Below are 17,222 nucleotides of genomic sequence, written 5' to 3' on the forward strand. Positions count from 1 at the left end.
CTTGGCCTCCCGTCCCATGATCCTCTCCCTTCTCCAGCCTTGTATCCCTTTTGCCAATCAACTTTCCAGCTCTTGGCTCCATCCCTCCCCCTCCCCTCTTCTCCCCCTCCCCCTCCCACTTTCAAATCTCTTACTATCTCTTCTTTCAGTTAGTCCTGACAAAGTGTCTTGGCCTGAAACGTCGCCTGTACCTCTTCCTATAGATGCTGCTTGGCCTGCTGCATTCCACCAGCATTTTGTGTGTGTTCCATTATTTTGCTGATATTTTCCTTAATATCTATCACAAGCAGCTTTTTTTTCCTTTTTTATTTGCGTCATATTATACCTCAATTTTACCTTCCCTTTCCTTTTTCTTGTGGTCCTCCTGTGTAGAATTCAGAAATGTTCTCAATCTTCTAACTTACTGTTATTCTTTTTTTTGGCAACATTAAAGCCTTTTTCACTGATCTAACACTGCCTTGAACTTTCCATGATAACTGTTTAAGTTGTTGATACGTAACACACAAAATGCTGGAGGAACTCAGCAGGTCAGGTTGCATCTATGAAGGGGAATAAGCAGTCAACATTTCGGGCTGAGACCCTTCATCAGGGCTGGAAAGGAAGGGAGCAGAAGCCAGAATAAGAAGGTAGTGGGGGAAGGGTGAAGTAGAACACGAGCTGGCAGATGATAGATTAACCCGGTGAGGGGGAAGGTGGGGGAGGGATATGAAATGAAAAGCTGGGAGCGGATGGGTGGAAAAAAAGGAAGGAGGACCAAAGGGAGGGGATGGGCAGGTGAGGAGAAGTGAAGGGGATTTGTGTGTTGTCTGGATTTCCAACATCTGCGCAATCTCTTATGTTAATACATAATCTTTATTTTCTTTCACGTCTTTTAATGTACTCTAATCTACTGAAGTAAATCTTTGTAGTTAGCTTTATTTGCATTTAAAACTGGTTTCAGAATGAACTAAATCACTTTCAATTTTTACATAACATTCTGATATGTTCTGTCACTACTCTTTAAACATCTCTTAACTAATGTTCATCAATTAACCCTTTCTTGCTACGGAGTAAATTGATCTACTAAACTGCTCATTTTATACGTTCCACCCTCTTTCTGCCGATGTAATTTGTCCAATCATATGCGAATTAAAGTTTTCCATAAAAGAAGGCATGACAGAGGCTGTATTACGTTAGGAATTTGAGGAGATTTGGGATGTCACAAAGGACACTCCCAAATTTTCACAGATGTATCATGGGGAGCATTCTAACAGGCTTCACCTCACCATCTAGTGGGGGTGGGGCTACTGCACAGGATCAAAATAAGCAGCAGAGTTGTAAATTTAGTAAGCTCCATCATAGGCACTAGCCTCCAGAGTATTCAGGACATCTTCAAGGAACGATGCGTCAAAAAGGTGTCATCCAACATTAAGGACTCCCATCGCCCAGGTCATGTTTTGTTCACATTGCTACCAGCAAGGAGGAGGTACAAAGGCCTGAAGGCACATATTGCTTTTGGGCCTTCATACAACTGCGACTAACAGTTTCTGGCCCTTACTTTTTCTTAGTTGAATTATTTTACTTCTCGATTTCAGATTATTCAATATTCTGGTTTTATCCTACAGATCAGCATCAAGGTTGCTCTGCTTCCAAATCCATTCTGTTTTTCTCTTCAGTTGAGAACCTCAGAATCTCCAATATTGGTCACTTTCTAACCATTCAAGTGCAATAGCTATTAGGTTTCATCTTACAAATGTGTGCATTAACCTGTGCTGTTAATGCACACATTTGCTTTGAATGCAAAACGGATTTAGATGAACAGCTTTCGTTTTTCCTCTTTACCTATTTTCCTTGGATATTTTGAAGAAAAACAGATTTGTTCTAAATCTATTAAGCCTTAGAGCAGGTGACAACTCAGTACAACATGCCCACTCACTTTCAAAACAAGGGTAATGATTCAGGGCTGCAGTTCCAGAAATGAGTGCTGTTTTCTGAAGGGACTTTCTTCCCTGAGAAAAACCTTTCAAATTCAGAAAATTAAAACAAAAAATCTGTGATCAGAAAGACGTGTAAAAAAAAATTAAACCCGAATTCAACCTGAAAAGTTAACTCTTCCTTTTTCTACAGATACAGATGCATTTGATGAGTTTTTCCCAGCATTTTCTGCAAATTTGAGTCCTTAAGTTTACAGCAAAATGGCTTTGAAGAAAGAAACAAATGGGAACATGACCATGTGTGATGGCGTGCCCTCAAGATTATAGATTTACAAAACATTGCCAGGATGAGGGACAGAGCTATTGGGTGAAGTTGAACAAGCTAGGACTTTAGAGATTGAGAGGTGATCTTATAGGAGGTATATAAAATCATGAGGGGCACTGTTAGGGTGAATCCACTCAGTTTTCTTCTCAGGGTTGGGAAATGGGGGGGAAGGGAAGCATCAGTTTAAGGGGAAAGGAAATACATTGAATAGAAACTTGGGCAACCTTTTTTTTTGACACAGGCTGGTATGTATGTGGAATGAGCTGCCAATGAGGCTGGGGCAGGTACAGAAACAACTTTTAAAGGACAGTTGGACAGATACATGGATCGGACAGGTTTGGAGGGAAAGGGCCATAATCTAAATGGCACCAGCTAGGATGCAGCATTTTATTTACCATGGAAAGGTTGGACGGAAGGCCCTGTTTCTGTGCTATATAGCTCAGTGATTCTTCGTGTGTTAACAGTTCAATCGTATATACTGGCGCCATAAGTAAACTCACAAAAAGTGTAGATCAGTAATCAATAGATAATAACACTTTCAGCTGTGGCAAACACAGGCTTATTTAGTCATCAGAAATACAGAGCAAGATATTTCCTTCATCTTGACAGTGGTAGTAGAGAACTTTTAGAATCTCTATAATCAAATATCTAAACTAAATTTAAGCTCATTACCGTACCTCCATATATTTACATTTAATCAAAATTCAGGACAAATGGATTTTTAGCAGATCGCACACAAAATTCTGTAGAGCAAATCTTTACAGCAAATGAAGGCACACATCTTCAGAGCAAGTCGCTTTTAGCCAGAGTATCTGACGTTGACTTCATACAAGATAATCAAGATTTTGCAAGAAGCAGACATTCATTAATACATGTGAATATGATAGCGAGCCCTTTTGAGTTCCCAGAAAAATGAACCCAAAAATCGGAAAACTGCATATCCGTCGTGGTACAGAGGCGGGGGAATACCAACTACTACTTCATGGTACTTTTGTATTGCTAAAGTAATAATTGCTTAGTTCTAACCAACATCAGAATCAGAATCAGGTTTAATGTCACCGGCATGTGTTGTGAAATTTGTTAACTTTACAGCAGCAGTTCAATGAAGTAAATGAGAAATAAATAGAGAAAAAAAACTGACTTACAGTAAGTATATACGTGTCTAATAGTCAGGTTAAAATAAGTACTGCAAAGAAGACTGAAATTAAAAAAAAGTGGCGAGGTAGTGTTCATGGGTTCAATGTCAATTTAAAAATCAGATGGCAGAGGGGAAGAAGCTATTCCTGAATCACTAAGTGTGTGCCTTTAGGCTTCTGTACCTCATTTCCAACGGTAACAATGAGAAAAGGGCATGTCCTTAATCCTTCAGTGAATCCTTAATGATGGGTGCCACCTTTCTTAGGCACCACTCCTTACAGATGTCTTGGATACTATGGAGGCTGGTACCTATGACTGGGCTGACTAATTTTACAAGTTTTTGCAACTTATTTCAATCGTGTAGCCCCCCTCCCCCATACCAGACAGTGTTGCAGCCAGCCAGAATGCTCTCCGCTGTACATTTGTAGAAGTTTGAGTACTTTAGCTGATAAACCAAATCTCCTCAAACTTCAAACAAAATATATCTGCTGTCTTGCCTTCATTAAGCTGCATCAATACGTTGCGTCCGGTTTAGGTCCTCAGAGATATTGACAACCATGAACTTGAAATTGCTGGTTTGTGTTTCCTCGTCTTACCCTTTTTGAATTCCACAAACAGCTCTTTGGTCTTTGCTGACGTTCAGTGCAAGGTTGCTGCTGCAAGCTTATATTGCTTACGTTGCTCAGTTCTTAACTGATTAAATTTTATGTTGCACACAAATTTACAGGAGCGCATTTGAAAAGCATGACATGAAATAGGTATTCTCCAGGCTGCTCCATTCAAAAAAGTTCACAGTTACATTCAAATGTATTGATGAATGCCTGGTCTTACACAATCTTGATTCTTTTATAATTAAATCAACATTAAGTACTCTAGCTAAAACCAGCTTGCTCTGGAGATGCACAGTTTCATTTGTCCTAAAGATACTCTTTACAGGATTTTTTGCCCTTATTATGTACTAAAAATCCTTTTTTCCTAACCATACAAATTCTTATATTAAAAAAGTAAATATAGTGGATTCCAGTTAATCAGGTCATCAGTTAACTGGGGCAGTTGCTCATGGGACAGCTCTTAAAGAACAAAAACTAATGAAGAAAATAGCTGGGATTCTCTTCATTTATTATGGTCATTATGCCACTTAATTGGGACAGGAATCCGCTGCCAAACATTTTCTAACTAGCATCAGTTGCGTGCACCTATGTGGCCATTAGACACTACCCTGTGCTTGAAGCAAACAGTTTTTAAATAGTGTACTTGTGTTATGTTATCCATTTGGGCTGATGGACAACAATTCAAAAAGCAGTGATTTTTAATCATGTTTTTTTTAAATTTTGATTTTAAAAACATTCTGACCTTTGCCAAGATGTCATGAAAAGATTTGACACTAGCTTAAAAAAATTATCCTACTGGACCAAACTAAAAGCCAAACACTTAACATCACTCATTGTTACCTGCAGAGTTGACTGGAATGCCGAAATCTACAACTGCATAATTGATACAGCAGCAAGATAAACTGCAAGAAGGAAAGTATTATGCAAAGAGCAGGGAACATCCAAATTACAAAAACATAAAAGGCAAGGATCCAGTTGTTGGATAGGCCCTCAATGAATGGTTTTCCATGGTAACTGGATGAGGTGTGCGTGTCAGTGGACCAGTGTTAAAAAAACAACTCAGAACCGTTTTGTTCACTGTGGTTTCAAGCATTCAGGCTTGGCAATGCCGGAAACAGTTGTAAGTGAAAATGAAATTATTTCACTACTTCCACAAGCAAGGAACTGCAAATAATTTGAAGGCATCAACAATCATCTTGAATGTCACAATGAAAATGAAGATTTGGAGGATGCAGTTGTCAAAAGGTTTGCATCAAAACACCAAGGTGGGAAATATGAAGACAACACATCTGATGACTACACAGGATGCCAAGGAATTTATTGTTGAACTGTGACACTGCTTCATGCAGGAAGTCAATGAAGGCTGATTTTGTTCATTTACAGTCAAAAGAACACCACAGGGTATGCTGGATGTATTCCTATGGAAGTAACTACAGTTTTGTAAATCTATAGTATTAGTAGTGCTCTAATTTGCTCTCTATTTCATTTAAAAACATAATTTGTTACTCAGTTAAATGGTAGCTTGTCTTTAATTAATTAATGTATTTATTGAGGTACAATGTGGAATAGACACATCTGCCCTTCTAGCTGAGCTGCCCAGCAATCCCATGACTTAAACCTAGACTAATCATGGGACAATTTACAAAGACTATTTAACCTACCAACGACTATGTCTTTGGACTGTGCGAAGAAACTGCAGCACCAGGAGGAAACCTTTTCTAAAAAACTATTTCCATGAAACTTTGACCAACTGGGGCAGCCGCTTAATCCCAATTAACCAGAATCCCCTGCATATGGAGGTACTATTAATGATCCTGCCTGAAATGTTTAGCTGTTTGATATTAGGATTATAAAATCGCACTACTACCACTGCCAAGATGAGGAAAAGTATATTTAATAGCATAATAATATTGTTACTCTGTTCAAGCCTCAGGCCAGTCCTATGAAGATGAAATTCCCAGCAATTCTGGTCATTCGAAGTCACTTCAGACTCCCTAAACAGAAGCAGTGTATGGGCAAAGTTCTGATTCTTACTAGCTTTACTTTTTTTTATGTAAAAGTATTTACAGTGCAGAATAAGGCCATTCAGCCCATAAGATCCATACCAATGTTTGTATTCCACACAAACTTCATCTCCCCCCATCCCATCTAACCTAATCAGCTTACCCAGTCAACCTAGCACCAATTACTTTCACATTTATCTACTTCAAACATACCATATTTAACACGTATGTGGATTTAGAAACAAAGTCAAAGTTTTAGGTCCTGATAAATGCCCCCTAAAAAAGAGCTAACACAGAACTGCCTGGAAGCAGGAACAGGTACTATTCAGCAGCTAGAAATATCAAATGTCCACAGCTCTCATCCTTTTCATTCTGATTGCAAGCTCCTTTAACATTATTCATCATCGTTATCATTTCACAATCAGAATCAGTTTAATATCGCCAGCTTATGTCATGAAATTTGTTGCCTTTGTGGCAGCAGTACAATGCAATACATGATGATAAAGAAAAAAAACTGAATTACAGTATATTTATCTAATACTACATCAGAATCAGATTTATTATTGCTAACATATGACATGATATTTGTTGTTTTGTAGCAGCAGTACCATACAAGGACATGAATTTACTATATATTACAAAACAAATAGATAGTGTTAAACAAAAGGAGTATCAGGTAGTGTTCATTGACTATTCTGAAATTTGATGATGGAGGGAAAGAAGCTGTTCCTAAATCATTAACCATGGGACCTCAGGCCCTCCTCCTCAAAGGTAGTACTGAGAACAGAGTACCTCAGACTTTCAAGGGTGCCTCAACTTACTCACTGCAGCAGTTGAATTACATAGAGTGACAGTCATAGATGTTTACAACCCAGAAACTGGTCCTCAATCTCAAATTTTTCATACTGACCAAGTTGCCTAAATGAGCCAGTCCAATTTTCTTGCACTTGATCCACGTCCCTGAAACAATTCCTGTCCATGAAACTGTCCAGATGCCTTTAAAACATCATAATTATACCCGTGACAAGTGAGTGTACTACAATGGGCTGTAGATCCCTGGCCTGAAAATGGTCCCTGCTGCAAGACTCCATCTACTCTTCGGGCTTTGCAAAGGCTGTCTTTTGCATACAAAGTCCACATCATTTGTGAGCCTTGCATGCCCCAGTGGAAATCAATAAAATGTATAATTCAGGTATAAACTGGGTGTGATCAGATACAAAAACATGTACCTGTACCAGCTCAGCATCTTAGCACCTTAGATGCACGCGGAACCAGGAAAGAAAAATAAATCGGAGACTGCAGTCCCAGCAGCAAGTCTTCAATCATGATTTATAATCACTTTCCCCCAGAAACTCTGTCGTAGAGCACACTTTAACACCGTGCAAGGATTTTGCAGCTCTGTTTACGAGTACAACCACAGAACAATACGCCATTATGAAGGCCACAATCACTGCAGCTTTAAAATGTTTAGCACTTTAATACAAACTCTAAATGTGTGAGCTGTCTGTCTCCCTCAGCCTCCACAAGCTGCTCGCTCTTAAGGATTCCCTGCTGCGAATAACTGTGACCTTGGCAGTTAGCCAGACTGCTTGGAATACATCGAACATGGAAGAGCACAGCACTAGAACAGGTCCTTCTGCCCACAATGTTGTACCAAACTAGTTAATCTGATCCCTTCTGTTTACAATATCCCTCATTCTCTACCCATTTATGTACCCATCTGAGAACTTCCTAACTGCCTTTATCATAACCACCTCTGCCACCACACCTCGTATTACACTCTAGGTATCTACTACTCTCTGTGTAGGTGCAAAAATACTTCCCCCATCCTCACCTTTATGTCCTCTAATAATAGATGTTTCAACTCTAGGAGAAAGACATTTATTCTAGTGACCAGTACATTCCCGCACGTGTCTCAAAGGCATTAAGTAGCCCCTGCACCAACGCCATTATTGAAACACGTGCCAAGAAAGAAAAGTTCCCTTTCATTTGTAAGGCACTACAGGCAGGAGACTGAACAAGTCTAAAGATCCTTCTGTATAAATTTAAATTTGTCCTGTGGTGAAGAAATCATCAGAAACAGCAAGGCCTGGGAAAGGCGGAACTTCCTGGTGGCCGAACATTTTAATTCCAATTCCCATTTCCACTTGTTGGTCCATGGCATCCTCTTCTGCCAAGATGAGGAAGTCCCATCTGGGTGCTCTCCAACCTGATGGCATGAATATCAATTGCTCCTTCCACTGAACACATTTCTCACCCCATCACCCCTCTATTTCCCACTCTGACATTTTACCTCTTCTCCTCTGCCTATCACTTCCCCTGGGTCCCCTATTTCCCTTTCTCCTATGATTCACTCTCCTCTCTTATCAGATTCTTTCTTCTCCAGTCCTTGACCTTTCCCACCCAATGGCTCTCCCACCACCTTCCAGCTGGCCTCTTTTCCCTCCCCCCACCTTTTTATTCTGGTATCTTCCCCCTTTCTTCTCAGTCCTGAAGAAGGGTCTTGGCTTGATATTTTGACTGTTTATTCTATTCCATAGATGCTGCCTGACCTGCTGAGTTGCTCCAGCATTTTGTGTGCATTGCTAAGACTTGGCAAATAAACTTCTCAAGAAAATAGTGAACAGAAGAGATTCTGCTGATGCTGGGAAGCTTGAGCAACACACAAGGTGCTGGAGGAACTCAGCAAGTCAGGCAGCAACTATGGAGGGAAATAAACAGTTAGCATTTTAGGCCGAAACCCTTCATCGGAATCAAGGAAGTAAAGGAGTAGCAGAGTGACACAGCTGATAGAGCTATTACTTCACTACTCCAGCAGTCCAGGTTCAATCCTGACTTCGGTCACTGTCTGCATGGAGTTTGCACATTTTTGCTGTTCTTGCATTAGTTTCCCTTGGGTGCACCAGATTCCTCCTACATGCCCCCAAAAAAACATGGGCTGATAGGTTAATTAGCCTCTGTAAATTGCTTCAAGGGTGTAGCTGAATGGTAAAAATCCGGGCTGGGGATGGGAAGTTGATGGGAATACGGGGAGAATAAATTAGGATTGAGGTAGGATTTGCGCAGGTGGTTGATAGCAAGGACTCAGTTGGTCACATGGGCTCTTTCTCTGGGGTACTGCAAAAATACATCTGTAACCCTTAAGTCTTTACAGGCATCTGTCAGGCTTGTGAGACCATGGATTTGCGCCTTGGAAGGTTTCCAGGGCACAGGCCTGGGCAAGGTTGTATGGAAGACCGGCAGTTGCCCATGCTGCAAGTCTCCCCTCTCCACGCCACCGATGTTGTCCAAGGGAAGGGCATTAGGGACCCATACAGCTTGGCACCGGTGTCGTCGCAAAGCAATGTGTGATTAAGTGCCTTGCTCAAGGACACAACACTCTGCCTCAGCTGAGGCTTGAACTAGCAACCTTCAGATCACTAGACCGACACCTTAACCACTTGGCCATGCACCAACACTGCCTTAAATCTTTAATGCATTCGTAACCTTTGTAAAATATACTGTTACAAAATGGAACCTGTGCGATCCCAGGGTTTTTTTGCTGGTTTGGATGGAGGCTTATGGATAGATATGTGTGTTTTATGACAAAGGATGTGTGTGTATTATGGCAGGGGTGGTGTTTTGACAACAGAGGAAAAACAGGACAAATCAAAGAACAAATGCCAGGAACAGGAGATGGATAACAGAGGCATATTACGAAATGGAGCAACAAATTACTGTTCTCTGTAAAACATATAAAAGTGGTTTATTGGAGCTGTAGGACTGAAGCTATTCTCCAATGATAATATGTAGAGGAGCTTCCATTGCAAGTAAATAATAAATAACACCTATAATTTAATCCACTCTAAATCTGTTGTAGTTTGTTTCCGGATATTAAAAGACCTAGATGAACGGTACATGACACTTTTCTAAATGTTGATACTCTCTGCCGGTGGAAGATGTCTGGAGGTTGCCATTTTTTAGTTATAGAGATTTTCTCTTCCATTTCCCCTGGTAAAACATCTCTCCCCTTTGTACTATTGAACTGAGCATGTCCTTCAGTGCTGTTCAGGATAAACAACTGAGTGTCTGGCATGGATGTAAGAGCGAGGTGGAGTTAGCATCGGTTCAACTATCAAAACAAAATGCATTAGAGCAGGCTGAATTAAAAAACAGCTGGGCCCACAATTTGAAGAGCAGAGGGGAAGAAATTACGCTCTAAATAGAAATAGAAATGACACACAGTCTGCCTGCAGGCCCCAGAGTCTCCCTCTAAAATGTTGCATGGGATTTAGCTGACAGCATTTTTAGACAATAACTTTGCAACTGCATTTTTAAATACTTTACTTGCTGTGGATAATATTAATAGTTATCATTGTAATATAATAGAATCCCTCTTTCATTTACTAACCCACTCATGACAATCTGCAACAACAAAGGAGCTTCTGTAACATAAATGGCAGAGACAAAGACATACAGCAAGGGCACAGGCCCTTCAGCCCGACCAATCTATGCATGCCAGGATGTCTATTCCCGTCAGTCCCAATTGTCCAACGTTCTGCTAAACTTTCAGTATCTATCTATCTGCCAAAATGTCTTTCAAATAAAATGTAGATCTTCCAGTATCAGTTCATTGTCTTTGATTGCAAAACAACAATTTTTTTTTAATTAATTCGTTAAATCTCTCTTAAAAGGTATCAAAGCATCAAATATTTCATTCAAACACCTTAACATATCCCAACACCTTCGTACTTTTTCTTGTCTCAGGGGAAGCAATTGAACAACTTATTTTCTATATTCCTACAAGTTATTCACCCTCTTATATATGCCTGAAATTCTCCTTTGATTCTTTTTGCTCTTCACTTCATTTGATGAGTAGGCTACAGTGGACCAGCATATGCTTCTGAGCCCTGTGGGACATGGAAAGAGATTGAAGTACCTGGAGAAGACGCACGTGGTCACAGGGAGAATCTGCAAACTCTGTATATAGACAGCATCCGACACTGGGATCAAATCCAGTTCCTGGAATAGTAAGGAAGCAGCACCAACTGCTCGACCACTGTGCTGCTTCAAACCCTCTACTGAGGATAAGCACAACCTCTCTTGTACTTGGTGCAATTTCAAAGGCGAGCTTGCATTTTTCTGTTAAGTGTTTTACTGCCTGCCCATTCCACAGTTAAGAAAAAAAGTACAAGAGCTGTAAGTTACTTTTATAACATGGTGGGACAGCATTGTTTTAATTGCTGAATAGAGTTTTTCTAAATAAGTCAAAGCAAGATATCAAATTTTGTGACAAAAAGGACCTTCGATCTTTTCTCCTAAGATCCTAGCCCTAACCCAAACTTAAGTGATGAAACGAATAACCATGCTCTACACCCAAAAAGTCTCACCCAAAATGGGACACTTGCACTCACCATTCATGTTTTGATTGACAAACACTGATCATAGGGCAATGCAACACGGATATAGGTCCTTCAGCCCAACCAGTATATTCTGACCATATTACTCACCCAGCTGGTCCCACTTTCCTTACGTTCGACCCACTTCACTCTAAGCCCTGCACCTCTATATGAACATATCCAAATGCTCCTTTAATGATACTCTTGTACCTACCTCAACCACTTCCTCTGGCAGCTCACTCCATATACCTACCACTCTGATTATGAAAATGTTGCCCCTTAGGTCCCTTTTAAATCTTTCCCGTTTCACCCTCAATCTTTGTCCCCTAGTTTTGGACTCTCTACCGTGGGGAAAAGACTGTTACCATTTATCTTATCAATGGCTCCCATAATGTTCAACACTTTTATAAGAAGGTTAACCTCTCATTCTTCTACTTCAAAGGAATAAAGACAACCTTGACAACCTCCCGCAATACTTTAGGCCCTCTGTCCTTCGAACATCCTCGAAAATCTTATCTGTACTCTTTCCAGTTTAACCACATCATTCCTATAATGGGGTGACCAACAGACAGTCACGAAACAAAGAAAACCATGGAGCCTATTCAAAGAGAAACAACAACCCCCACCCCATGTGTAAATGGCAACAAAACAAAAACGAGCAAAAAATACAGAATATAAAACACAAAATCAAAAGAGTCCAGGCATATTCCGTCCAACTCAGTTTTCTTTATCTGCAAGCCACTCCAATTCAAAGTCACCCGAAACAGCTACAAAAAAACGGGAGCAAGCAGAAACACATGATAACGTGAACTACAAAGTCCAGTCCACAAACCAAGTGCAGCCTCCCCAATGCCTTGTACAAATGCAACATAATACCTCAACTCTCCCTGACCGATAAAGGCCAGCATGCTAAACACTTTTTAACCTTCAAAATTTAAAAAGTACAGGAATTTTTTTTTGAAAACTAATTCATTTTGGGACTTAGCTGATGCAATCTTGATTCATTTCCCAAGTTCTACTTAATGATTGCCATTACAAAGCAAGCTTGTTGAACCTTTACAAATTTGCATATTACATTATAACTGCAACATTGTCATTTACTGTTTAATGGCGTGTTTGCTGATTGAAGCCTGCCTTGATGACTAGTGTAATATTTCTTCTTTTGATGGTTCCTGAGGGAATAAACTGGAGATGGGCCTTTGTTAGCTCTGTGGAAAAGCCCTGTACTGACCTAGATCCCTGAACTACAGGCAGCATGCTTGTCTTGGAGTGAAGGTTATGGGCTCCTTGAGGGATCCAAGCATCAAATTTTCACCTGACTCTATAGCGTGGGAGTGCTGTGATGTATCTTTCAAGCGGAGGCTGGAAATTGTGGTCCCATCTGTTTCTGTAAAATATCCCATGAAGAGAAGTGGAGCGTTCTTCCTGGGGTCCTTCCTGAAAGTTATCTTTCAATTAACAGCATTCGAAACAGCCTGCAGATCATGATGCCAATTTATGGGAGCAAGCTATGCGAAAACTGTCTGAGATACTCCTCACATGGCAGATATTCCTCATATCTCAAAGGCACGTCATTGGCTGTAAAAGTAAAAAAAAACCTGCAGATGCTGAAAATCGGAGGTAAAAGCAGAAAGTGCTGAAAGGTCTTGGCAGGTCAGAAGAAGAACACTTTAGTCAAAAGCATACAGCAGACTTTGACTTGAGACATGATTCAGAATGTTCCTGATCAGCCGGGTGTTTCCAGTATCGCTGTCTGTTACTTGTGATATGCCTAGGGTGACCTCCGGTTTTAAAAGGTAGAATGGAACAAGGAGGAATGAAAGTGTAAAGAAATTCAAGCAGCATTTCATTTCGAAAGTGGAGTGCGCTTAAACGGTCCATTGAGTCCATTCTGCCATTTAATTACATCACGCCACCTCCACATTGCAATTTTATCTGCTGGTTCATTGATACAAAAGTAGTCTTGCATTCTCACATTTAAAAATCTCTAACAGCCTTGACATTTTTGCCAGTGAATGGAAGAATTTCTCTTTGCCTTTATTCGAAGAGCTGATTTAATGTGTCACCTCTGCACAGCCTGGTTCGTGTTCCAATTGACCTGGGACCCAGTACACTGTGAAGAAAGGTGCCCTTTATATGCAGAGCACTCACTTTACCTTTTAAAACCTGCAGTGGTGGTTGGGATCATTTCTAAACCATGAATATGACTAATAACCAGAGTGTGAGGGGGCAGACATACTGCAGCATGTGAGGCTGGATAACTTCCTCAATCTGATACTCTTACGGGTTTCAGGGGAACAGGAAGGTACCAGCAGGAGCAACTGTCTGCAATTTAAACTAGTTAAAGGTTCACACAAGGGACAGGAAATAAAACTTGAACACAAAACTGAATCAAGAGATTTATTGCTCATTGGGATAATTGGGTTTGACTGAAACATTATAGCAGGACCTTTAATTTGCTTTATTGTTGAAACTATCAGGCCACACAGTCTTTAAAGTTAAGCTTAAAGCTACTGTAGCTCCCTGTACAAACACACTCACCCTTTGTATACTGTGACCAGTTCTAGGTTTTTGGGGGGGGAGGGGAGAGGGGGAAGTTTGTTAATACAAGAAGCAATATTCGTTGGTGGCACAATAGTGTAGTGGTTAGTGCAATGCTTTACGGTACAGGCAAATAGAGTTCCATTCCCGCTGCTGCCTGTAAGGAGTTTGTACGTTCTCCCCGTGACCGCATGGGCTTCCTCCGGGTGCTCCAGTTTTCCTTCCGCAGTCCAAAGGCTTACCGGTTGATAGGCTGACTGGTCATTGTAAATTATTCCGTGATTAGGCTAGGACAAAATCCAGGGATTGAGGGCAGGTGGTTTGAAAGGCTGGAAGGGCCTATTCCGCACTATATACATATCAATTTTTAAAAATTCTATTTGTAAATCAAGAATTCTATCAGTTTACAGCACAGGAAGTAACTACTCGGCTAGACTTAATAGCGTTTAGTCACACCACTGAGCACTTGGTCCACAAACCTACAGGTTATAATTGTTCAAATGCTCCTCTGGACAATTTTTTAAAAATGCGATGAGAGTTTTCATCTCCAGCACCCTTTCAGGCTACGACATGCAGACTCCCAGTGCTCAATTCAAATATCCAGTGAAAAGCAATCGCTCCAAGAGATTGTTAAACATGAAAGAAGGACAGATTTGCATTTATACAATACATGTCCCAGAACAAGTTGTACCCAAAGGACCATTTCCAAAGTGTAATCATATCTACTGTCACAAGTCGTGAAGTTTGTTGTTTGTGGCAACAGTACAGTGCAGGCACAATAAATTACTATAAGTTACAATAAAAATAATTAACTCATTATCATAATGTGTTGTGCCGTATGATGTGGGCGATCATAGTCCCACAACAATTATTGTTCCAGGCAAATTCTACAGAAGTGCTTTGCCATTACCCTCTTCTGGGCAGAGTCTTTACAAGATGGGAGTCTTTACAAGATGGGTGACCCCAGCCATTATCAACACTCTTCAGAGATTATCTCATCTGACCATCTACCACCTGCTCCCTGACTTTACGTCACCCTGACCCAGGGGGGCTAAGCAGGTGCTACACCTTGCCCAAGGGTGACCTGCATGCTAGCAGAGGAAGGAAAACCTTACACCTTTTTTGATCGAGACATTTCTCCACCCTGCTACCCAAAATAACTAAATATGTAGTTCAAAAGAGGAATAGAGAGGTAGTGCTCGTGGGTTCGTTGTCAAAGTGTGGAAATGTATCAGACAATATTTACACAGCAAGTTCCCACATGGCAATGATCAAGTTACCTGCCTTTCTTCATGTAAAAGAGCGAGGGACAAATATGAGATAAGACAGCTCGCTATGCTTCAGAACATTGCCACAAAATAGAAGAGTCATGCAGCAACGAAACAGGCCCTTCAGCTTGACTCACTCATGCTGACCAAGATGTTCATCTTTTGTAATTGCTGAAGAGAGCAGATTAACTCCTCACTCAAAAGACAGCATCTCAGCAACACTCACCCAGTGCTGCACAAACTTCTGAAATGGGATTTTAATACAATCAAGCATGTGTTAGGACTGTAGAGCACTCTGCTGCTTGAGCCCACTCTACCTTGTCATAAGACCGGGTTGGCATCTGACTGCAATCCTAGTTCTGCATCCCATCTGCCTCTGATGATCTAGTACACCATTGCACATCAAGTATCGACCTATCCCACCTTGAATACATTTTTTAAATAACACTGCTTTCATCGCCAATTGAGAGAGGCACAAAAACACATGATCCTCTGAGAAAGAAATCCACCTTATCCCTGTCTTTAAATGAATGACCTCTTGAAAGTGATCCTTGGTTCTAAATTCTCTCACAGGAGGGAATATCCATATCAGTCCTCTGAAGACCTCTCAAAAAATCTTCCATCACCAAAGGCGCCACAGCTGACTGAAACACACTGCTACAATTAAAGAAACTGCTATTTAAGCAGTTTCACAACAATCATGGACTCACCAACATGAATTTCTGCTTCCAGTTTCAAGGTTTCTCAGAAGCATATCCGAGCACAATGTTGAATGGATCAATGATCTCCATCAGCATGTGGGAACTTTATAGCTTGAAGATCACATATCTATCAACATGCTTGGTGGCCTGCCCTTTAAAAAGAAATGATCATAAGTTCCATCCGCAGGGTTTCCGTCACTAAATCCCAGCTGCTGTAGTTGAGAGTCGAGAGAAAATGCTTGTTCTTAGCCAAGCTGCCTGATAGGAGTTCAGAGCCTTGGGAAAGCAGAACAAAAATCAATACTGCCCCACCCCCTGCCCAACTGCTGAGGATGCACTTCAATGGCACAAACACTATCAACAGCAACTCAATCAGACAGGCTGAGCTCTCCAATCTAAAGCACCTCCTGTGCTCATTCATCAAGTCACTCTTTGTTTCAAACTGGTTGGCAAAAAATATTTCTTCAGTGATATTTAAAGGAACTTACTCAGAATCAGACTGAATCTGCAATGGTTCTCACTGTCAAATGTTCAACAGATCAGGCAGCATCTGTGGAAACAGAAACCAAATTAACATTTCGAGTCAGAAAAGGAACAAGTTAGAGGTAAGCACATTTTCAGATGCGGAGGAAGGGAGAGAAAGGGATCTCTGTTGGACAGAATGCAGAATGATTTAAAGGGGGTGATAATGCAAAGTGAAAGGGTTTAATCAAACAGTCATCCCTTTCACCATTTAATCTCTCCAACTCCCAGCCCATCACAGACCGTTCTTGTGGGGATGGGGTATTCTCCCTTTTATGTGCACACTTCAACTCATTCAATTTTTCCCAGTTCCGATGCAGTGTCATGTCCCAGAACATTAACTATGCTTTTCTCTCCAAAGACTGTTGACTGAATGGGTACTCATACAGCATGAAAACAGGACCTTTGTCCCAGCTGCTCCAATCTGACCAAGATGCCCCATCATGCCAATATAGGATTTGCCAGCATTTGGCAAATATCCTTCCATATCATTCCTTTCCATTTACCTATCAAATTGTCTTTTGAAAGTTGTTCATGCAATTGCCTTAAACACTTCCTCTCGCAGCTCACTCCACATAACACCACCCTTTGTGCAAAGTTGCCCCTCAGTCCCTAATAAATCTCTCTTCTCACCTTAAACCCATGTCTCTAGTTCTTGATTTTCTAACCCTGGGAAAAAGACTGAGTACACTACCCTATCTATGCTCCTTATGATTTTATACCACTATACTTAATAGACTCCCATGCTCCAAGGAGTAAATTCCGAGCTCGTCTAATCTCTCCCTATAATTCAGTCCCTCATGTCCTGACAGCATCCTTGTCA

The 17,222-nt window shown here is 40.8% G+C and overlaps 1 protein-coding gene across 3 annotated transcripts in view; it reads right to left on the reverse strand.

Moving 5' to 3' along the window:
- Positions 1-17,222, reverse strand: part of klf12b (Kruppel like factor 12b) — a 301,395-nt gene that overhangs the window by 189,247 nt on the left and 94,926 nt on the right. Inside the window, exon 2 of one of the 3 annotated variants that reach the window (XM_063048451.1) lies at positions 16,366-16,427. Coding sequence is in view for 2 of the 3 variants with exons in the window: in XM_063048453.1 (XP_062904523.1) it covers positions 15,887-15,892 (6 nt within the window). In the remaining variant the exon portion in view is untranslated. Of the gene's footprint in view, positions 1-15,886; positions 16,020-16,365; positions 16,428-17,222 lie in introns of those variants that run through there. The other 2 variants (XM_063048453.1, XM_063048450.1) reach the window with 2 other exon arrangements.

This window comes from Mobula hypostoma, chromosome 5, assembly GCF_963921235.1.
Source record: "Mobula hypostoma chromosome 5, sMobHyp1.1, whole genome shotgun sequence".
In the NCBI taxonomy this organism is placed as follows: Eukaryota; Metazoa; Chordata; class Chondrichthyes; order Myliobatiformes; family Myliobatidae; genus Mobula; species Mobula hypostoma.